Source organism: Amblyomma americanum, chromosome 11, assembly GCF_052857255.1.
Source record: "Amblyomma americanum isolate KBUSLIRL-KWMA chromosome 11, ASM5285725v1, whole genome shotgun sequence".
NCBI classification, from domain to species: Eukaryota; Metazoa; Arthropoda; class Arachnida; order Ixodida; family Ixodidae; genus Amblyomma; species Amblyomma americanum.
In genome coordinates this window covers 122,308,614-122,332,053 of record NC_135507.1, presented here as the reverse complement: position 1 = coordinate 122,332,053, position 23,440 = coordinate 122,308,614, and the positions used below count along the sequence as shown (strand labels likewise).

Here is a 23,440-nt window from a genome sequence, read left to right as displayed (position 1 = left end):
TTCTTGGCACAAGATCTGTACAGATCCTTGCCTAGACACTGCATTCCAGCTTTTCATGTCACATGCCCTCACGTTCGGCCCACTTGTTGCAGATGTGCGGTTGGCCAATAACCCCATTATACGGCCACAATTGGTCGAAATTTTAAACGTAGTAGCCGCAAAATCGTGTTATCCGGGAACGTATTAAGCGGGAGAATTATTGTGCAACTCTGTGGGACATATTTAATGTACGTGATATTGAGCATACGAGCTGGGAAATCGTATCAACGGGGAACGTTCCAATGAAGTTTTACTGTACTCGCTATTGTGAAATCATCTTAAAATGTCTGCATTTCGCCATTTTTTGAGGCCTCTACAATAACCTCCTAACGGCAGGCGCATGCACTTAAAATGCCATTTACTTAGCTTCACGTTTTTGCCAGCATGACTAGCCTTACAGAAGTTTTTTTATGTTTTTATGGTGCAACTTCAGGTAATCTTATATATTGTTGAATTCAGAAAGAACTAAGGTGTGGAGCTATGCTGTTTTTTTTTATGGCTGAGTCAAACCCATCAAAGTTTGTGAAAAATGGTGTCATCTAATTATATTGGGTAATTATGGAGCTTCGTTATAATTTAGCATTTTGAATGACAATGTATGTCAATAACAATATAAATAGCATAGCTATGCATGACGTGTCTTTGGCTACAGCTCCATTTCAATCGGAACAAAAAATATAATGAGGGAAAGTGTATGAACGACCTGGAAGGAATTGCATAATTAGGCTTCAGTTATTTTTCATAATGTGAGAACTAATTGGAATATTCCAAAACTAATTATATTTTTGAGAACAGGAGGAAGAAATATATATATGTGCCTAATTTTGTTACAGTATCTGTGACAGTAAAAATTTCATTTTAAGGCCTACATTTCAACTTAATGTCATTCTTGAAGTAGAAAATGTGATAGCCTTTAGGTTGCCTGTTATGGTGTCTACAATGAGTGTCTAATGTTCTTCTTGTGATTTACCCTCCGAAACTTCGGTTGGAGCCAGTTCCATTGCTCCTGTGTGGTATTGTTATCTTCCACTGGATTATCATATCGGATTATCACATTGAATAATACTAATCTGCAATCCACGTGTTAGTTCCTACTGATCCACCTTAATCCATTTTCTGGGGTTGGTCTACTTCCAAAGTTTTGAGGGTCCTCAGGTTTTCAAATTTGGAGGTGCTCTATGATTGGTTGACTAATGTTATGTGGTGTTGATGACGTTGCAGCCGTCGTGACCATTCAGCAGAAGCCGGAAATGTTTTGCGAGTTGACAGCCTAAACACTGTTGCATTGAAAAAAAGCTGTCCTCAGCCGTGGTGTGTGCGAATGTTTCAGAGGCTGCTCGGGGTCTGCATACACCCGCGGTACGGCGGCTGGTTTGCCCTGCGTGCGGTGTTCATCTTCCGGGGCGTCGTCGTGCCTGAACTCCAGCGGAGGCAGCCTAAGGACGTCATCCACTCTGAGGCTCAGCGAGCGAACCTCGTGCGCCTCTTCAACTTCCACTGGCGTGACGGACGTTACCGTGATGTGATCGATGTCGAAGAGCGCTATTCCACGATGCAGCAGGAGTACTTCAACACCCTCCCCTGCCAGAGGCTCAAGCTCATCGAAAAGTGGAGGGCAGAGGCTAGTGCAGCCAGCCAGATCAATTGCTGACATCTGTGAGACTGTGTTAGCAGATGAAGCTCTTAAACGGGGATTGATTGGAACTGAAGATTGAGTTGAAATTTAAACTGAGTTGCATAGTTTAAACTATGTTCAAATGAAATGAGGGTATGTGCTTTGTGTGGCAGGACAGATTGTCTGTCCGATCAGCTATGTCTGGGGAATGCTTCGCAGTGTTGCTGCCTGTCGACATGGCTGCCTTTTCTGGGCAACAATATTATGGCAGGTACCATGGCACAGTGCACAAATTGAGACCAGCGGGAGTATTTATTTATTTATTTATTTTTGTCCACCCTGGAAATGAAGGCATTTATGGCATCACTGGGTGATGATGGCAGGCTAATTTTGGAAAGAAGTTGAAATGCTTGCACTACTGGATGTTTTGGTCACTTTTGGTTTGCACGAACACTGAACATACTTCAGGGCTCAGGGAACATAGTTCAGGGAACACTGTGAACACTGAACATAGTTCAGTGTTCACAGTAATCATTGTGACGGTAGTGCTTATAAAATTTGCGACTTTCTGAGCAGTTTTGTTGGAGCTGGCGAACTTGTGACTAGAGTGTAGTGACATGATGGACTTGTGAATGAGATGGACATGTGAGTCATTGTGATAGCCGTGTCTGTCAGGTGAGGTTATTAGAGTGATGAAAAAACAGTGTAAACTCCCTGTTCAGGATTGTTTCTAGTCACTGAGTGTAGTCTCCTGCAGTCAGTGTACAGTAGATTCCCTTTAAGGCAAACTTAAAGGAAAAAGAAAATTTGTTCGTGTTTTCTGAAGGTCGTATTAACAGAAGTGCCCATAAAAAAAGATACATGAGCATGCTAGATGCATCCACATATATGTTAGATGAAAGCAATGAATAAGATAACACTTTTCAGAGAGAGGATAATTGAAAATGGAGCATTTATTGCGCTATGCATAAAATGCACTGAAGATTGAGAGCACTGGTCTAGTTTCTCGTCGGTCCAGTTTTTTTTTTACCATATCTTTTTCTCTCGCTGTATCCCAGAGTGCTATTTCTATGTGTGTCTGTTTTTTCTTTCTTTTTTGCTTTCCATCCTGCTCCGAGTGCTTTGAAGCTGCCCAGCAGGGCAGCCGTGTGTCTCTCTGATCTTGCTCCTTCTGCAGCATGGCTGTTACCAATTCCACAAGCAGGCACACTGCACACCTTTCCGTATTTCACAGGCAATCTGAGTGGCGCCAATCTCTGCGCCACAATAACGCCTGCTATGATACCTCTGTTTTTAAGCCCCAAATCAATGAGCGGGTGTAATTTGCACATATGTGCCTTTTAGCCTATGTGAGGCAATGCATGGCACATGATGTGCGTGCGGTGCTGAAATCTGACCATGTGAGATTTCTGTGCCGACGCAGGCCTACACTTTTGTTTGATGGTGCGTAGACTTTTTCAGCACCAGCAAGAACACTTTCCCTCCAAGAAAGCATGCTCCCACAGTTTTGCGCGACTTTGTGCGGAAGTCTTGCATAGTGTTCTATATAGTTTTTCTTTCTTTGACAGTGTTGCATGGGCCCGCTGTGAGTGCCGTTGCGCAAGGGTTGTCATGGTTCGCACTCGCTATGAAAGTTTGTCTTAACTGAAGGAAGCGTGAAACAGCCCATCTTAAGCGGATTTTTTTAGCAATGAGTCCGATGGGAAACCAGCCAAACTGTGTCACGTTCATCATATCCCAGAATTGGTCTTAACGGGAGTCTACTGTATGCCATCATAGTGTGGTTACTCGCTTGCCTTGGCAAAGTGTGACACCAGTATGTACTTGCACCTTGCCTGTGATTGTGCTGGCGGTGTTGACAGCCATGCTGCTGAGTTTGCAAGTCATTTGTTGCATTCTTATGTGTGCGAATTTGGTGCTGCCAAGATTTCACCCTCCATGAGGCCAAGCTTTCGTAGCATGTGTTGCCTACATTCTTGCACATGGCAGTCTTTGCTACACTGTATAGCCATTTGCAGCCGCACAAAACATGTCTCCATTGCCAGCAAGAAGCACTTGTGTTTTTTAGATGCTGCTGAGCGTGTTAGGCTCCCAGCACAGGAGTGGAGTGACTGATGGGGGTGTCAAGGGATGTCTCTCGACGAAAAGATTACTGCTTATGCGGCGTAAGTGTGTTCAGTTTGTCTCTAAAAGCGCGGATATAATTATTGCGCTCAGCCACTAGGTATACAGCGGAGTCGGGCAGTCCTGAGGTGTCCCTGTGTGAGCATCATCGCTATATTTGCATTAGGTTGGTCACGAAAAATGTTCCCTCACATCTCGCTTAATGATAAACTATTTAGGTCTGATTCTCAGTCTGTAGTGGCTGAAACTCAGGGGATCTGGCTATATATATATATATATATATATATATATATATATATACCCTTTTCTATGCACGTTTTTTTCTTTGGACATCAGAGTGAACTATCACAATCTCGGTTTTTTATGTATAACTACCCGACTGCTGTGTTCAGCTAAAGTAACTAGTGCTGTCAGTTTTATCATTGCAAAACCTCTCTTTGGTCCAGTTGGAGCTCAATTTCTTTGCACTTTTTAACTTATGTGTTGTAAAGAGTGCTAAGCAAAGAGTGGCTTGGCCAACATGTGTACAGTCCACACACCCTGTAAGAAGTAATACCATAAAATCACCTGTAAGGGCTGCATCCCTTTGGACTAGATAATTGAGAAAAAAAATACGGTTTATACGTTGTTTTTTTTAAATTCGTCTATGGGGCACACCTTCAAAGTTCATACCCACATTAAAAAAAAAAGTGCTGCCCGTAGAAGAGTTTGACGGTAAGTGTTAGTAATTCCATGTGCAAGGCACATTGTGATAACACCAGCACATGCATAGCAGTGAACGTCGGCTGCCCAGGAGATTACCTGAATGTTGTGATGGGTGTTGTGATGGAACGTTGCAGTTTTGTTCACCTGCAGAGATTATACTGATGGCTGTCTTCCAGAAGTTGTGAGGCACTTGCTTCTAGTGCTGACAGTGTTGCCCAGTGATGCATTTATAACATGGTTCCCTTTGCCGGCATAGTAGCAGTAGTTGTTGGCAAACTTGCCTTAGCTCTTTACAGCGAAGCTACGCAGGCGAGCTTGCATTTGGTGTGATAAAATTCTTCTGGAAGAATGCGCTCTTTTGAACATATTCCTTTTTGTTGTTGCCCTTGTACATGTGAAATGCATTTTTAGGTTGGAGGTGTTCTTTAATTTCCTCTGCCTTTTTGTACTTTAGCTTATATTTTTATCTGTCATTCTGCCCTTTTTTTTTGTGCCACTCTGATTTTGGTGCAACTTCGCTGTGTTTGCCATTGTGTGCACTGAAAGGCCTCCCACAGAAGGATGAAAGCTGTGAGCCTTTTTCTGCCGACCTCCTCGTGAGGGTGGCAGTGTCTAGCATTGCTTGTTGGACTCTGTTTAATGGTACAGGTTGTGATAGCACACCGGATTTTTGTTGTTCCTGTTGTCGCATGGATCCTGGTGTTTTTTTGTTGCTTTAATTTGTGTCTCCTTTGTTTTTGCCTATTTCAGTTAAAGTTTGAACCTCAGAATTGTGCACTGAATCGCAGTTTTGTGGTTTATTGGTGTGATAACATCGGCCTGCAAGTAGATCTGTTTTTATATATGAAATGATGAGCTGCCTTCACAGGAAACCTAACTTTTCTTGTGTTTGCTGTCAGCCTCTGCTTTTGGTGGTTTGTTAGCATGGCAGAGCAGATATGAATGGAAGGGAAACATGCTCGAAGACTGAAGAACTGCATTGACAAGGTTGCATAGTTTGACGAAAAAAAAAAAAAAAGTGGCCATGTATGATCCAAGGGAGGTCACAAGTGGGCGAGGCCATAGTTCTTGCTTTGTGTCAATCTGGCTTAGCATAAACTCCATCCAAAATGAGAGCTGAATAGGTTCTGCCACAAGACTTGTCTTTTTCATGCCACGAGGAAGGCAGGGTGACTTCCAAAAGCATAAATGCAATTCAGAAGCAATGTGGGCTTCGCTGCCGCCATCAGCGATTGTGTAGCTGAGTTGAGTTGAGTTTAATGGCGCATAAGCGACTAAGGCTATCATGCGCCAAGCTCAAGGTATAACAAATTGTTTTCTGTAGATTTTTACAAAGGTATAAAAAATATGGCGGTGTAGAATACCTAAAAGGTTATACCCTTCTGCCCAGTGTTGAGAGCAAAACAAGATATTAAAGGTTTCAAAGGAGGCTGGGTACCCTCATCAGCCGTCCTTGGCTGGCCAAGGACTGGAGGCCCCCAACCAATCAAAATAAAAACCTCAGCCTCAGGTTGTGTAGCTGTCAGAGGAGCCGCAGAGAAGTAGCCATCTTTATTTTCATTTGGGAGCACAGTTTCGCAGGAGGCTTTCTATTGTAGCTCACTGACCGTGGCATTTTGCTTCTTGGCTTCAGCTTGCACCTGTAATTGAAGCACGTTTTCATGAAAATCCCAAATTATAATATAACAAGATACTGTTGCCCGTCAGGTGATCCCCACGATGTTCAGATTGATTCAGAGGCCTCCTCCTTTGTAACATTGCTCGTAGCCTAGGCGTAGCTTTGGCAAGTCGAAAACCCATTAATTTTAGTAATTTTAAATTCCAAGCTAAAGAAAATATTTCGAACACCTTGTTGAGGGTCCCTCAATAGGTTTGCATGTTTTGAACAAATGTGAATGCAGTCAAACCTCGTTATATCAAACAGCTACAAAATTGTAAAGTAGTTCATACAGAGCTTTTCATTAAGTTCTCCCTTGGTGTCGCCACATTGCTGGCTTGACTGTGTGCACCCTGTGCTTTTCGGTGGAAGCGGCAGCAGAATCGATTGGCAACAGCCTGGAGAGAAGGCGTTTCGACATCCTCCTCGCCTGATGGAAATTCGTAATAAAATTTTTTCAGGAAAGCATGCAAGAGCAATGCAATTTAATCGGGCATTCCTTACTAGAGAAATGGGCAGACCTTTTCCCTGGTTTTAGAGACGTCTTGAAGGCGATCACAGTGATTCCAAAGGTCTCAAAAGGTCGACCACCAGTTAGGTTGGCTTTTCTGCACAGCACCACACGCGCAATGGCAGGCCAAGTGCCAGCTATGCTCCACCTCGCAAGTCATGTTTAGCACTGTGAAGGCTGCATTGATTTGAGCCAACCAGGACGGCGTGCACATACTTCGCAAATCTTCCCACGACTGGTGGCTCCATCCCTGGGAAGGAAGGAGCACCAGTGGCCAGCTGCTGCTTGAAGGATACTCGGCCAATTAGGTGGACATCATGTTACAAATGGCAATGCGCTACTTTGCAGCAAACCTCCACAGTGCTGTGTTTGTGCGAACTTTTTCTGCTAATTTAACCAGTGAATGAAATGCTCTCGATACATTCAAAGCACCGTCCCGAACTATGTTTTCAATTACTGCAATAATTGTGTGAGAAATAGTCACACCATTGCTGAGATATTTGAGGGACTATTTGCAGTCTTCCTTGGCCCTGATTGGACGAGAGTGCTCTACCTTTCACAGTGCTGCAAACAACTTGCGAGACGGAGTATAGGGTGGCTTCCCCCCATCACAGCCTTGTCGTGTTGAAGGCCACTCAAGAGAGGTTGGTCACCTGCACTGCAGAGGCCGCCATGGTGCAAGGGCTTGCGGCCGTCCGATCTCCAGCACCTCACTACAATCTCTCGGAAATTAAGTTATCATTTTCACCACTTTCGTTGCAGACCGCTGCGGTGGCTCAGTGGTTATGGCGCTTGGCTGTTGACCCGGAAGAGGCAGCTTGATCTCCACCGTGGTGGTCATATTTCGATGCAGGCAAGATGCCAGAGGTCAGTTTACTGTGCAATGTTGATGCTCATCAAAAAACCCCGGGTGGCTGAAATCAATTAAAGCTGTTCCCTACAGCTTGAGTTGCTTTGGGACGCTAAACCCCATAAAACCAAAATCAAACCAACCTTCGTGACAGCTGACAAGAGCACGCGGTATGGTTACTGGAAGGCTACAGCTGTCCATGCTGCTGCTTCTGGGGTACTACTGACGGGTGCGGAAAGCATGAACGGATGCTGGACTTCAAACCTGCTGCTTCCGTGATGCTTGCAATATAACAGTGCACCTTGGTGTGAATGCTTGCTGCACTGCCACCAGCACTTGTGGACCGCAGTGAAGCCTATCGCCAGCCTCCAAACGGGCACCGCTTGGCGCTGGCGAGTTCGATATATAAAGTGGAAATTGCATGTGGTTGTTAAAAATAATTACAAAAAGTTTAATATAGCCAATAATTTGTAATCTCCATGCTTGTCGAGGTTTGACTGTAGCAAATAGAGCATGTTTGTCATTACCTTTGCTGAATGTTGCGCTACACAATATGAGGACATGCAAAACTGGACAGAGTGACCTTCACATCATAAAGTGTTCCACAAACTTGTTCAAGCATTCTGCTGTTGGTCAAAAGGAAGCTTTAATCCGAACTTGCCTAATTCGACATTGTGGTTGTTTCTTAAGCTATGCTTTTATCTCGTGAACACTGTAGATATTAAAGGACCACTGAGGATAATTTGAAGTTGGCCTGCATTGATAGATGACCGCATTCTAATGACAAACATGCTACTTTGATTGAAAACGACTTTCAAAAGGATAGAGAAGACCAATATTTTGAGGACACTTTGTTCCACCTTTACGAGTGTTCCGCAATAGCGTTAATGGGTGCTCGCAGCAGCTCCTCTAGCCCACACAGACATGGACACTGTTTGCATGTTATGTGACGGACCGGACAACACATATAAAATGCCACGCTTTAACGAAGCTGTAAGAAGGTCCCTGCGTGGCTTATGGGTAGTATGTCTGAACTCGCAACCTAAGGGTTGGGTTAAATTGCGCAATGTACTTACTTTATATACTTACATGTCCAAATGAGGTTTGGGTTATATTGCGACCTTCTAATCGCCAGGCTTTAATGCTTTAATCACTTTTAAAATCCAAATTTCTTCACTCACGACTACAACAAATGGCACAGGATTTTGTGCACAATGGGACTCTCAGAGCTGTCGCTTTAAAAGAGAAATGCTGGTGTTACCATGACTGGCCAATTTTGCAAGTACATTGTGATGCGTGCACCAGGTTTTTTATGCACGGATCTTGGAGGTTTGGTTACAATGCTGTTCACTTATCTCTGAGCTCTTTTCAAAAGTGTAGCTGTTGCAAGTTTTATATGAGTGGCGGGAACACTTTTAAACTAATTTTTCCCATCAAATAACAGTCTCCCACAAACATCAGATAGCCAGAAAGAGGTAAAGAATTGATTTTCATCAAGAACGCTAGTTGGATGGAGTTGTCCTCGGCGTCAGTTTAAGGGGTCACAATATTGAGTGCATTATGCAAGCATGGATATAACATTCTGCATAGAAAGAAATTGGACTGCCAAAAATATTTGGGCTGTCACTGCATCAAGCATTCCTTTAGGTAAAGTTTCTGTAGGCTCCTACCTTATTTTCCCTGTCATGTCTGGCTTTCTGCATGTTTGGTATAGCAATGAAACATGTAAAAATTTGTTGAAAGTGCCAAGATATTTCGGTGAAGTTTTGTATTTAAGCGTTCAGTGGAACTTATTTACAAGTCCACCGAATATCTCGTAGATCTAGAACAAAATAAATTTTGCCTCTGATCACTTGAAATCCCAAAAAATGGCCAAGAAATTAATTTTTTTATTAACTGTTGTGTCTGCTTGCATGTGTGGTCTTTTAAATCTGTGCATAAGTTTCATTGCTGAGATCAGCAGGGAAGTATGCTACAAAAATTGCTTCATGAACTGCAGTGGCTGTGCACTGCCTGCGAATGGTCGAGCAATGGGTGTTTTTCTCGGGGCTCTCTGCGGAGCAGATTTCTTCATGACTGTTTTATCGATTTTGGTGATGTTTGTTTTGTTTCACTCAGAGGGTCAAGACATTCTTCGCTTTCAAATTTGTGAATTTCAAATCTCTTCTATGAAATTTTCTTCTCACTCTAGATAAGACATTGACATTGCTTGCAAAAAAAAAATTCTAAGGAACATCTTGACCTCTAGTACGCCAGTAAGAATGCGGTGAATGTTATAGTACCAGCTTTGTGCCCCATTTTCTCAACTCTGCAGCCTTTTCACAAAGTTCAGATGAAAAGTATGTATTAGAAAACAATTTTCTGGAGATATAACAGTGAAATTTTGTGATTAGTAATAAAAGCATTTCTGATAAGCTCAAAAAATTTCATGTACATATATGGAAAAATAAACAAATTTTTTGCTGAACAGCACCACAAACAAAAATGCGAGTTGAATGTAGGGTGTAATTGGGGTGTTCTCTAATGGGGCTTAATGAGCCTTGGGTTCCTTGCATGCAGCAGACTGTCCTGCCACTCAGACAGTGGGTTTATGAATTTTTTCTGGGGCCATGTATCTGCTTGCATGGCAGGCAGGACACACGAGTTCTCTTGGCACGTTTTGAAGGCCTTTGGGGTTTCCCGAGGCTAAAAGATTTGAGAAGCCCTCATTTAGGCATTCCATGGCGATCTGTATTCGACTGAAATGAAACCACTCTTTGTGTAACTGTGGTGGTAGTAGTTAAAAATATTTATTTGAGAGGGCATAGGTGGTGGTGGAGAGAGAGATTTGGAGCTTCAGTGGTGGTTCTTCCCTATTCCAGGATCCCGTTGGCCTCCACTGCCACCTTGACCCTCGTCGCTAGCATAAGCTGTGTGCTTAGGTCAGAATCAGTTGGGAGGGCCTCCCACTGCTCTAGACTAGCACTAGTTATCTTTGGTAGTAAAGGGTTTTCCACAGTGGTAGTTGCTCCATTTTGTCACTAAGTACAGAGCCCGAGTGTGGATGAATGTGTCTTGTGTACATTCCTGCTGTGTGAAGAGAGGCAACCATGCATTGCCTACAGCAAACGAGGAGGCGCATGACATTGTTTCATTTTTATTAACTTGGAAAACAATAAAATTTTTTGCCCACTGTGACTTGCAAACTGGACGGTTCCTGCTTCGTACAGCACGCTACTAAAAGGGCACTGCTGTATGTAGTCGGCTGCGACATCTTGAGATCTCTGCGTAGTATACTATATATAACTATGGTGATGATGCTTTGTACAATGAAAATGTGAGCCTATGCACAATGCATTGTCAGCGATGCTTAGTTGAGCACATGAACAAGGCATGCTAAACATTAAAAAAAAAAAGCACTAGCAAGGTTTCATCCCTGACAGCAGTGAATCTGTTTGGGCTAGCCTTGCCATGACAAGGACACTATTTGTTGACAGAACTCCAAGGAGGAACTCTACATTTGTGGCAGGCATCGACAGTTTTCTGTCATTGTGAGGAGGGACACTGGGGAGAAACTCAAGTTTGCCTGTATCGATCGCTGACCTCTTTCTGATCATTGAAAATGGGACTTTCATAAGTCAGGGAAGGCCAAAAAGATGAATACAGGTAATGCTGCCACCACCTGTTTTTCACTAGGAAACTGCCAAATTATCAATTTTTACTCTGCACAGAAACTCCCCAGTGTCCCTTCAAGCCAACAGCGACTAAGCATTGAGCAAAAAATAATGCACAATGGAAAGAGTCGCAAATCTCTCAGCATGTGTGAGGCTGAAGCAACAAACGTGTGCAAATGCAGCACAGGCTTTAGGCAACCTTTTCATTACAGGGACAGTACAATTCCAGCATTTCACATCCAACCTGCAGCTACTAATCACACACCATTCTTCCCTGCATGAATGTACTAAACTATTCTCCTCGCCTATATCCTGTTGTTGACCTGCAGCCTAGCCTAGATGCCACTAGCATCATCGAGGCATTCAAGGAAGGGACCAACACCCCACGATCGCAGCGAGACTTGTTAATGAAATTGCATCTCTTTTCTATATATTACACTGTGCTCAGAGGGGTTCACTACTGAGGCATCTCCCATTCCAGCGTGCATCCTGTGAACAAAATAGATGCCGCACCAATAAGGTTGCGCAACCTGCGAGAGGAGACGGCCACCCTGGCCAGGCATGCACTGAGATCACGAGGGTGCAATGCACTGAAAGCCGTACAGTTTCACACTGGGAACACCAGAGAGCGACTTGGCACTGCCATTCACCTTTTTCTCAGGGCTATCCGCCTTTTCTGCCTTCTCTCACTCTGAAAACGAAGCACCATGTTGTAGTGCACATGCACAGTCCGAGTCTGTGATGGGTGTAAGTAGCAGGTGTAAGCGCACAGCTGCCAATCCACATGCTCAGTTGGTGCTCAGTGAAATTGGCTGTGCCTGTGGCATTCATGCGCACATGTTTAGAACCAGATTTTTTTGAGTAGCAGATGAATTTTCCTATGCACAAAAGCTGCCTGCCGCCACTGCACCCACACACACACACAGTGCATCAGTATTATCTTCTGCGAAAGGCTATCACCGGTTAGTGCAGAGCAAAGATGCCCAATGTGAACTGATGGGTGAGTTGGTCAGACGTGCTTCTTGAAAACAGCGCAACGGCTCGAACCCAAGCAAGAACGGGACGAAACACAGCACTGCGCTTTGTCCCTTCCTTGTTTGGCTTCAAGCTGTTGCGCTGTTTTACAAGAAGCAAAGATGCCATGCTTACAAGACCCAAATGTTGTGGATGTAGAAATCACTACCTATGTGAGTACAGGTTTCACATCTTATAATGTGCCCCATGATTAAAGGCACCTTTTGCACGTGTACAAGGCCTACACGCACGGTGTGATCACACCGCTGATTTTGATGCGCGAAAACGTGCCAGCCAGCATCAAAACTTGGCCAAGTTGATTATGACTTACAGGTACCGTGCTGACAGCACACCATGAGAGCCTGCCTTGTGGTTTTCATCCATATTATAACATCCAGCTTGAACGGTTATAAGCGGGCTCGACTGTGCTGTTCACATTTCATGTTACTGTAGTGTCGGCACTAATTTTGTTCACAGTGTTTGTCCCCACCCCTTATAAGATGAGTTGCATTTGGGTCTTTTCATTTATGAAATGACTATGCTGGATGAGATGGCACAGTGGCTGCTCCCGCATTTCCCCCTGGTGTTCTCAATGTGAAACTCCATGTTGCAAGCCAAGTGCACGGCACGAAATCCTTCCCTTGACAGAAGCTAGAGGTCATAGGTGCAGTACCGCGAGGTGGTGAGATCGAGTGGCCGGTCATTGTTGTCAATGGGGTAGACTGCGCAGGCGGGGACGGCCTCGACCCTCCTCGGTGCAGATGGAGCTCGCTCACTCTGATGCAGTTCTATGAGTGCCAGTGCGCCTATGATGTCTCGCTGCGTCGAAGAAGCCGGCGGCTTCTTCTTCTTCTGCAGCAGCTCCTCAGAGTCGATCTGAGCTTGGGCATCCAGTTCGCGCTTGAGCTGGCGAGCTTTGGGTGCTCCCGACGACACTTCGCTGGGGCTCTGCTGCTGCTGCTTCAGGTGGCTGTGCGGAGGAAAAAGAATGGAATGTATTTATGTTTATTTCCATGCCTTACAGATGAGGATGGCATACATGAAAAATAATGTATAGAAAGAGACACTTTTAGCTGACACCAACTCAGTTCTAAAATCCCCAGACCTGACCATTGAGGAAGATTAGAGCTTGGTTTCTTCCGATACGCTGTCAAAAGACAGCAGTGTTCCCAGTATCCCTGGCTGTCTCGCAGTTCACTATAGAATGACTGAACAATGCATGTGCAAAGCACCGATAAGGTGTGCCGCCTTCTTGACTTTTGTTGCCGCAGTACCCGTTCCGCTTTTCAAGGACAGTTTTTGGAGCATACAACCGGAAATGTTACGGAGGCATCAATTTCGGACACAATGGCTATTTGAACTATGGAAGACATCAAGGGACAGGCGCTTGGCATCTTCAGTCCCTTGCCAAAGCTGTTCCAACGTTACGTACACGATAGGTTATGTGTGATAAAAACTCCGATAATAGAAATCCTTCTGTCTAATCTCAGTCCCACCCAAACTGGCCACACAGTTTACAGCTCAATGCGAAAAGCAGGGCGGCCTTCCTTTTCTTGACGTCCCATTCGCAAGGCACAACAAAGGTTCTTGGTGTACAGGGAGCCAACCCACTCGCTACGAGGCAACTTCATCGAAGACAGCAGACACCACTCACAAAAAACGAAAAGAACCGACTCATCCAAAACCAAAAAAAGATGTATGCATCCTCTATGTAAAAGGAGCCAGTGAAACCTTGGCCAATATTCTCGGAAAGGAAAGGGTGCAAACAACACGCAAGCCGACTTGCATCATCGAATGCCTCCTCCCTGCCCAATGAACCATCATCCTAAAGAAAAGGCCCAAGGCATGGCATGCAACATCTGTTGCCAAGTCTTTGGCGTCGTAGATTGCGGAAACTAGGAATTTCATGGAAAGGATGAAGCAGCACAAAGTAGATGTCAAACAAACGAACAGTGTACCTCCTCTCGGACGGCACTGCGGTGCATACAGAACCAAAGCCTTGACTTCGCACCGCATCCCTGTGCTCCCGCTTATGAGCTGCAGCCAGTCTGTGCATGCTGGTGGCAACAGATGCATCCAGGCGGCACCCAGCACTGTACTTACCTGTCTGCAGCAGCGCTACCCATGGTGTGCACGCGCCTAACTGGCACGGCAGTGTGCACCATTAGAGAGATTGGTGCATACAGAACCAAAGCCTTGACTTCGCACCGCATCCCTGTGCTCCCGCTTATGAGCTGCAGCCAGTCTGTGCATGCTGGTGGCAACAGATGCATCCAGGCGGCACCCAGCACTGTACCTGTCTGCAGCAGCGCTACCCATGGTGTGCACGCGCCTAACTGGCACGGCAGTGTGCACCATTAGAGAGATTTAGCACAGCACAATCCGCTTCTGCGTGCCACCAATTTGTACACGCTGAGTGGTCCCAACAGAGCAGGCATACAAACAGCTGACCAGCACCTTGTGGCGTCCTCAGGGTGATCTGCCCATGTGCAGCAGCTCTGAGCTGACTGCAGGCATTCTTCTCCGCATGAAATTCACTAAACAAGCGCGAGGGTGTGAGCACGAAAGAGAGCTAGCATGAAACATGGGTGCTCTCTTCAGACGCCTTGCCTTAGATGGAGTGGCACTGGGCATGCAGTGTGTATTCCTCACAGGTGTCATGGAGTTGCCGCTTGAAAGTAGCGGCTTGCAATGATGCAATTAAGAGCAGCATTTGGAGGCTCCACATGCAGGTCCAGTAATGTGGCTGGCTGAAGGCACTTTAGAACAGCTTTTGGAGCAGCCCAAAAGTGCCTTTCGGCGCAGAAAATTGAGCGTCTGATGCAGATATATATAGTATATTTAACAGTGGAAATGTTGAGTTTTTTTTTTGAAGATTTTTCGTCGGTGCAATTTATATACGACGAGAAATGACGTGCCACCACACACCATTGTTTGCTGTTTCTAGGAACTGTCATTGAAAAGAAAGTCAGAGTAAAAGAAAAAAGAATTGAGTTACTACAGTTTTAGCACAGCGCGATCTGCTACAGTAATCCGCTTCCGCGGAGACCCAACTTAGCAGTGGCAGGTGTGCGCTCCTCAGAGACATCAGATAACTCACTGCGGATGCAGTTCATTGTAGCGGAATGTGGATCATGCTATGCTAAAACTATATTTTAAAATGTCCTATGGCTAGAATATTGTCTCGCAAGATCCAGACTGAATACAGTGGCAGCACGTAGTGCATGCCACTGCCGCATCCAGTTCAGTTATTATCTTGGAAAGTTTCGATTTCAGCGTCGCATCCGTATGGCTTCACACACGTCCTGCATTCTTCTTATTCAAAATGATGCCGCCTGCCAGGCAAAGAAGCTACAATGAAAAACTGAAGTTGTGTTCTGCTCAACATGTGCTGGAGAACGTGAACCGCACAGCAGGGAGACAAAAGAACTTCTTGTTGGGCTAGTTGGTAATTGATCATTGTACTTTAAAGGTGCCAAAACCACACACATACACACGCACGAGAGAAGAAAATGGGACAGAGCGCCACTCACAACTGGTTTAATTTGCAGATTGCACGTGCCGTCGCCAACACCTATCACGCAAGAAGCATCGCCTTCTGCATCAAGAATGGATTGGTTCCCGCAGAAGTGAGTGTACGACTTGATGTGTGAATATGTTCATTGTGCAGGCACTGGCTGACTGTATATATATGCATGTATGTGGTTTCTGCAGTTGTGAGTGGCGCTCTGTTCCGTTTTCTTCTCTTGTGCTTGTGTGTGCGTGGTTTCACCGCCCTTAAAGTACAATGAGCAGGGAGACAGTTCGACGTGGGTGAAAAAAATTATTTGGGCAACGAAGCGAACCTCAAAAGCGACACCCACTGTGAACTGCGTGGCAGCGTGATGTTTCCCCACATCGGCCAAGCAAGGACGTGGAAGTCAACACCAGCGCCATTTGTAAATGTGTATGCCATGCGCATTTCTGGCATGCCCTCCATGCCAAGGAATCAGAGCGTGCCCAGCCAGCATGATGCCTGCCGTCATATATATACTCACAAGATTAAAAGATTTTCGGAGAAATTGCATTTTCCCCTAGTGCTGCCTAATGCAGAGGTAGGATAACAAACGGCGCCCGAGAATTTTGTTCATAATGAAATATGAAGGTTTGGCACAGATCAGTACTCGTTATTTGTCGTAATGTAGCAGCATGTAGTTGGCTTTGCTTTTCAGCGCAATTGGCACAGCAATCACATCACTGCAGATGATGTGATTACCTGCTTACCAACCATAACATTTTACAATGTGCATTCATAGTCAAGCATCTGCCATTTTGCTGAAATGCGAGTTCATTACTAGCACAACACAACGCATAAATTGCACACCAATTCTTGGTTAGTTACGTGGCACCGTTCTGTGTTTCTGACTGCCCTCTGAAGGCGTGTCCTGAAACTGCTCTTGGTGCTGACCATATACAAGGAAGCCAGCTAACATGGGCGCCTGATGTATATCAACACAACACCAACCACAGAGGTTGAGAATAAACAATAAATGAAACAGGGACCAGCCAGATATGCACTCACTTTTTCAGCCATAGCGCCACAGCCTCACTCTGGTTTTCAGAGTCTGCCTCCTCGCCAACTTTCCCCGTCACTGCAGTGGTGGTCTCGTCCCGTCGCAGCGCCGTAAATGGGTGCCGGCTGCAGCGGCGGTTTGAGTGGGTGTACCGCTGGTTGCACCCTGCACAAAAATGTGAAAAGATTTTCCAGCCACGGCAGAAACAAGAACACCTGCTCCTGCAGTTGGATCTATGATTCGAAAAGGGCGCTTCAGCACAGCACAGAGCGCCAATGCCGAGCTCTGTTGTTGGTGCACTGAAGCATCCTTTAAGAATTAACACACCACTGCTGAGGCTCATCATCAGCTGTGAACACAATGCGATACGAGCACCAGTTCTTGTGGTGTGAGTGTAGCCCGGCGCCATGCTCCATCTCACAAGTCGTTTGCAGCACCGTGGAAGGATGCGGCTATCTGACCCAAACAGACTGGCTCGCGCTGTAAAACGTGTTCCTCTGTGCCACTCACTGCATGACTGGTTGCTCCCTCCCTGGGAAGGAAAGAGCACCAGTGTCCACCTGCTGCTCTCAGGAGACTCGGCCAACTCATGAACCATGTTGATGAATGGTGGCACACCACTCTGAAGCAGGCCCCTGCAGTGCTTTGTTCATGGAGACTTTCTCTCCTAATTTAAGGGGGACGGCTTTAATACCCCGAAAACTGGCCAAAACATTTTTTTTCCCGACATAATTTTGTATGCACTTGTATCCTTTCTGTGAACAGCAGCAGCTATGCATTGCGGGGAAATATTCGAACGATGGGAGTTTTTCACCGTTACGGTTTTCTGCCTAGATACCCACCTCGCAGAGCAGATTTCTTCATAAATGTTTTATCTAGTTTGACCCCTAGGATCACAATGTATGTCAAGAATTTTTTAAGTTTTAATTTTTTTTTCAAACTCTAGATATGTCAAGAGACATTGCATTACAAAAATTGAAAACCACAAATTCTGCTCTGCAAAAAAAAAAAAAAAAATCTATGTCTTGACCTGTAGCATGCCAGTAGGAATGCAATTAATGTCGAACAAGCCTTCTGCCACATTTTCTTAACTCTGCACACCCTTCCACGAGATTTAGAGGAGAGATATATGCACTATGATCACTGATTCAATTAAACTTCAAGGGACCAGAGATTTCTGTCTGAATTATCAGAAGTGCACCTTAATATGATTCAAAACTAAAAGTGATTTGCTTTATGGACATCTATGCATACAAATAGTAATTTAGAACTCTTTCACCAATGCAGCTAAATGCTTTAGCACAACACAGAATATAGGTGAAAGGCACTGATGACTTTACTCAACCAGCAGTCTCTGACTGGTTGTGTGATTGAAAAAAAAAAACTGAAAAGAAATTGAAAAGTGAAACCACGTTAATTGGGACCACAAGGAACTGAAAAAAAGGTCCAAATTATCCGTAGTTCTGACAGTCGAAACAAAACAAAAAAAGAAACCTTTCAGAAAACAGTTTTGCAGCGCAGCAAATTTAACTGATTAAAAGATAAGCAATGGTCGTCTGCTTTAGTGATGATTATGGATTTTTATGACGCAAGGGCACCTGTGGCCAAAGAGCGCCATGGCACAAGGTGTTTTCGTCTACTCAAGGTGGGGGTCGAAGACCCATTTCCCAAGCATTTCACCCCAAAGAAGCTGGGGAAAGCTTGTGCCCACCTTACCATCGGTGGGCGCCTGGCGGCACTGGGGATCGAACCCCGCACCTCCCGCATGTGAGGCGGATGCTCAACCACTTGGCCACCACTGCGGTCCGCCTGGTTTAGTGAAAACTCAATGACAATCTTTCGTAATTTTGTCATGGTTTACAGAAGGGTGATGACTCAGGCCTGCGGGTTATTCACCTTTGTATGTCGTGTAATTGCCGACACAAAGCGTTTAGTGGAAGTTGTGTCCTGTCTTGTCCCTTCATTGTGTTCTATGGAACCTCAAGGTGTACAGCATGATCTCTTATGAATATCAAAGGAGAACTGCTCCAGAATAGTAAAGTCTTCTGTGGCCTCCTTCAGGGGTGCGACACAGTAGTGGTGGGGCCACCCCACAACGCGCAGCAGCTTGTGATGACAGCGCATTTTCAGAGCATGACCACCAGAAGGGAAGCGAGGGAAACGCACGTTTGTGCTGGAACAGTGCAACACTTAAAAAGAAAAGACCAGCAACACCCAACTCAGCGTATGATCTGGCGCACAGCTGACCTTGGCTCCCTACATAGTGTTGGCTCCCTGATGCGCGGCCGATAGCCGATATTGCTGTGGGCTGGTAGTGAATCTCAGAAAACAAAACTATGCGGTGACAGGGCAACTTTGATCGACACGGCCACCCTCGGATTGCATCAGAGTTAATCGGTTGGAGAGCCTGAATTTTCAGCTCATGCGGCACCGCAAATTGACGTATCTGACCTTGGCCTCCGTTTTTCACGTGCCACGAGCGTTACAAAAAGCCAAAGTGAACTTAAGCGAATCCACGGTATGAATTAAGCGACTTTAAAATGCACTGAAAATATTGCCAGACAACCAAAAATTTGAAATTTGTTTGAATTAACTAAAATTTGAGATTATCACGGGTACAATGTATTAGAAAAAAATTTTCCGGAGATATAACAGCGATATATTGCATGAGTACGTAGTGACAGAATTATTTATAATATGCTCAGAAATTTTCAAGTAAATATATCAAGAAATAAAAAAAATACTTCCGTTGAGAGCCACATCCCCCCTTAATCAATGAATGAAATGCACACTGTACTACCTCGATGAAAAGGAACGCGAACAACACGGCGCCAACACGCCCCGCTGTCGGAATTTATTTTCATCGCGCTTTTACCTGGGTGGTACAATAAAGGCGTTATAGTCGTCTTAGAATCTATCATGGACGAGTATAGGGTCTTTTTGCTATCACCGAAGTAAAAACGCGGTGAAAAGAAATTGAAACAGCAGAGCGTGTTGGCGCCGGGTTGTTCGTGTTTCTTTCCATCGAGGTAGTACATTCAAAATGACCTAACTTTTCAAATTACTACAATAGCTGTTTTTGAAAGACCATTTGTTGTCTTTCTTGGCCCTGATTGGACAAGAGCTCCACCTTTCCAAGTGCTGCTGCAAACTACTTGTGAGATTAAGTATATGTAATGCTCTTGCTGCAGCGGCGAAATCAAGTACAGAAGTACATAAATATTTGCGTACTGCAACCTTGTGTTGTTGTTTGTCACGCGACGAAGTGAGCTTGAAGGCTGGCTCATCTGCCCACTGGTGCCATCGGGGTGGGGAACGCGTGGTGGGGTGTGTTGCCCTGATTGGTTGCGAGCTACTGTGAGCTTTAATTAAAAAAGAATTATTTCTAAATAATAGGCTCCACAAAGGGCTTTCAAATTTTGACTCAAATACCCTTAAGGACCCCTCTACAGATCTGTTGCAATAGAAAATGCACATCGAAATCGTTTCAGGGTCCCTTTAAAGAAGCGGTATAATGAAGAGTAACAAGAACATGCATTTACAACCTTGAGGTAGACTGAGTGCCCGCTTAAATCACCATAAAGCAGTGTGACCCAGCAATCATATTCTTAAATGACATAGATCTGTTGGAGAAGCTACTTACTTATATCATTGACAGTTCCACTGGTGCAACATTTGTAAATGCATTTAATCATTATTTCTAGAAAACTGATCCTCATTCGAGCGTGTATTGTGCATCCAAGCCACATTACTTTTGACATGAATTAGCTCCATACTGGTGCGCATTTCCTGTGGTCTATGCGTGGTCCTGTATTCCATGCTGAAAAGGTATGTACATAATTTGTTGTGTTGCTTATTATTGTGCATATATTTTTGAAAACTACTCTGTGATAACCCTCGAGTGAAAGTTAAAAGCATCAGTAAATGAAAACAGTTTTTCTTATGCATGCCCCAGAGGCTAGCAGGGATCAATCACAGAGTCCTTCGTTCTGATGTCATCAATTTAAACCCAATGGAGGGAAAGTTCGAAATCAACTTCGTGCAACAAACATCAACGCAGCCAAAAAAGGCCATGCAATCGAACGCAGAGGGTTCCTTAGTGTCCTTAACGATTCAAAGCCTCTTCAGCTGCTCCATCAACCGACAAAACTCACCTGGTTCGGAGCAGACGAACGGCTTTTCGCCTGTGTGCAGGCGCTGATGGGTTTTGAGCTGCCCGCTCTGCGCGAACGCTCGGCTGCAGCCGGGGAAGTCACAGGTGTACGGCTTCTCACCTGCACCAAAGAGATGGCTTCGTCTGCGTTCGTACTCTGCACGCCCGCATCTTTCCTGAATATGCACCAACAAGCCCAGCTACAAGTACTGCCCATCAGTAAAGCTAGCAAACAAAGAATAATAAAAACAAGATGTATTCCAGCTGGTCATGCGTGTGGTGCTTCAACAACAAGTGAGTAGCGCTCTTCTGCAGTTGTCCACGGATGGTACATTAAGGCAACAGTTTACAAAATCGGAGTGTCTAGCGTTGAGTCCAGACAGAACGACGAGATTGCTACTAGATCCCTCCCATACAAGGACCTCTCGTACCTCTCATCTGGTTTTGATCAGACTAGCACCAGTACATAACATATCACAGCATGTATGCAATGGTATACTGCTGTATCAAGGAAAAGGAGCAGCGCAAAAGCATGCAACCACACAAGAAGGAAGGACAAGACAAAAGCGCTGTGTATGCTGCTGTGTGTTTTGTTTCAATACCCTTCGCGTCTAAAGCAGTTAGGTTTGGCTTAATTAAGTTGGGTTAGCTGTCGCAGAGCTGTTATTTTTGGACATAACTGCAAGAGTGGTTATTTATTTATTTTTTTTCAGAATTCCTCGCGTTCCATCAGATGGAACAATAGTTCTGTGCAGGCATTCCAGTGCATGGCATCAAAAAACACAAATATCTGTTGCTGTGTGGTTTTAATTTTGACAGGTTTGGTTCCGTGTTATAAGGAAACTTGAGTGACAGCCACTGTTTCGTGTGGACGTAACTGAGAGCGATTTTTGTTACTCGGACGGAACTCTAGCCACAGCCTTTTTGTAATGCAGCAATTAGTTCTGGTGCCAGAAATGGGGAATTAATACGTAATGGCAACAACATTTGCCCATAATTGTTACCAGTCAACTGCCAGAATCTCTGCAAAAGCCGTCCAGTGAAATGACAGCGGCCGCAAAAACAATGAACGTCCGGTTAGGCTGCCGATGGAAGACACGCAACGCTAGCCCTAGCCTTTTAACACAACAGCATAAGAGCGGACAGCCAAATGTGCGAAAAGAGGAAAAAAAGCGAACGCAGAAGGCGTATTCACGATGCCAAAACAAGCTCACACTGCAACCCAGACATGGCGCGCCTGTTAAAAGTAGTGCGGGCAGCGCGGTGTTTTGCCGCGAAAAAAAAAAGCGCGCGCGTTAACAGCAGCCACTATGTAGGTCAAACGCTTTTGCACCATTCTCTTACGTAACGCGCGTAAAAACGAGACAGTACCCCTGGCGTTTGTCGGGAGCGAAAAAAAAAAGTCAGTATTAAAGCGCGCACCGTTTTTTTAAACCCCAGCCGTGCGATATGTTTTGGCGGGCAGCATGTGGGGGGCGCCTGTTAAAGGGCCAGGATAACGTGCCCTGACACGCAAAGCGAGCGCGACGCATTTCAAGGTGCATGCGAGCGGCAGAATTTTTCAGACTTGGGAAAAAGAATGCGCAGAATAATTTCATGAGGCGCGATTCGATGCTCCTGTGCCCGACGATTACAAGACATGGCTGCATGCAAACTTGTCGAGCGGGTAGCCCTCATACACATAGTTGATTGTCCAACACCCAATGGAACAAAGTCGCGAGTGCTCGTTCACGGGGACGAGATGAATTATATAAACACTAACTGTGACGACGACGTTCGCGAGTTCATCCTATGCGTGCGCATATGCAGCCTGCCACAGACCATGTCCCTCTGCAGCCGAAGTGATTCAGTCGCTTTACTATGGCCTTCCTTTGCACGACAGGCGGTAAAAATGGATAAATTATTGAGAATGTAAAAAGAGCGCGTAGCACCTGCAGTTAAAGTTGCTTACCCGTGTGCGTGCGCATGTGCGCCTGGAGCGATTTCTCTCGCGGGAAGACGCGGTTGCAGACCTTGCACTTGATGCTGCTGGGCGACGACGACCCTTCACGAATCAGCGACGTGATCGCGTCGAGCCTTGGGCGTCCGCGGCGCTGCCCGTCGCCGCTGTGCGGAGTCGTCGGCGTGTCCGGCGACGCTGGTCTACCTCCGGCGGCGGCCGCGCTACCGGCGCGCGGGCTCTTGAGGTCGACGGCTTCGGCGACTTCGTGCCAGTTCCACGGATAGAAGGCTTGGTCTCTGATCGGCGGGCTGCAGGGCGAAGGCGACGAAATAATCGTCGCGAATGGGGCGCACGACATGATGATACGGGACGGCGGAGAAGGCGCAGCACCGCAGAGCACGCCGTCGGGGCGACAACGCTCGAAGCGACACGATGCCCAATAAGTGTTCTTTGCGCGCGAATGACCGCAAATTTCGCGCCAAATTGCGCTCCGCGCGCGCCTTCTCGCGCTTCCAATGCATCTTGCGTAAGCGCCTACCGTAAGTGGCGATGCGACGTGTTAGCACACTGTTGCGCTGTGTCTAATCAAGTTTACAACAAAATGTTTGTATTATTTTAGGCAAG

The 23,440-nt window shown here is 45.5% G+C and overlaps 2 protein-coding genes across 4 annotated transcripts in view; one reads left to right on the top strand and one right to left on the bottom strand.

The window, feature by feature from the left end:
- LOC144110536 (cyanocobalamin reductase / alkylcobalamin dealkylase-like) overlaps positions 1–21,053 on the top strand; it is a 34,513-nt gene extending 13,460 nt beyond the window's left edge. The window contains exons 4-6 of one of the 3 annotated variants that reach the window (XR_013309859.1): positions 1,370–7,518; positions 15,720–15,797; positions 20,916–21,053. Coding sequence is in view for 1 of the 3 variants with exons in the window: in XM_077643536.1 (XP_077499662.1) it covers positions 1,370–1,690 (321 nt within the window). In the remaining 2 variants the exon portion in view is untranslated. Of the gene's footprint in view, positions 1–1,369; positions 10,677–15,719; positions 15,798–20,915 lie in introns of those variants that run through there. The other 2 variants (XR_013309860.1, XM_077643536.1) reach the window with 2 other exon arrangements.
- LOC144110535 (zinc finger protein 367-like) lies at positions 10,618–23,412 on the bottom strand. The gene is made up of 4 exons (XM_077643535.1): positions 22,826–23,412; positions 20,876–20,995; positions 16,730–16,886; positions 10,618–13,138 (listed from the first exon to the last, which is right to left on the bottom strand). The coding sequence occupies exons 1-4, from the start codon at positions 23,172–23,174 to the stop codon at positions 12,820–12,822; spliced, it is 945 nt and encodes a 314-aa protein (XP_077499661.1). The 5' UTR covers positions 23,175–23,412; the 3' UTR covers positions 10,618–12,819.
- Between the last annotated feature and the right edge of the window lie 28 nt (positions 23,413–23,440).

Excerpts from the sequence above, each read along its gene's own strand:
- LOC144110535 (XM_077643535.1), bottom strand. The coding sequence starts at position 23,174 with ATGTCGTGCGCCCCATTCGCGACGATTATTTCGTCGCCTTCGCCCTGC. Across the intron at positions 20,996-22,825 it reads GCACATGCGCACGCACACGG|GTGAGAAGCCGTACACCTGT; the intron begins GTAAGCAACTTT and ends TCTTTGGTGCAG. Across the intron at positions 13,139-16,729 it reads GTGGCGCTATGGCTGAAAAA|CCACCTGAAGCAGCAGCAGC; the intron begins GTGAGTGCATAT and ends TCCTCCGCACAG.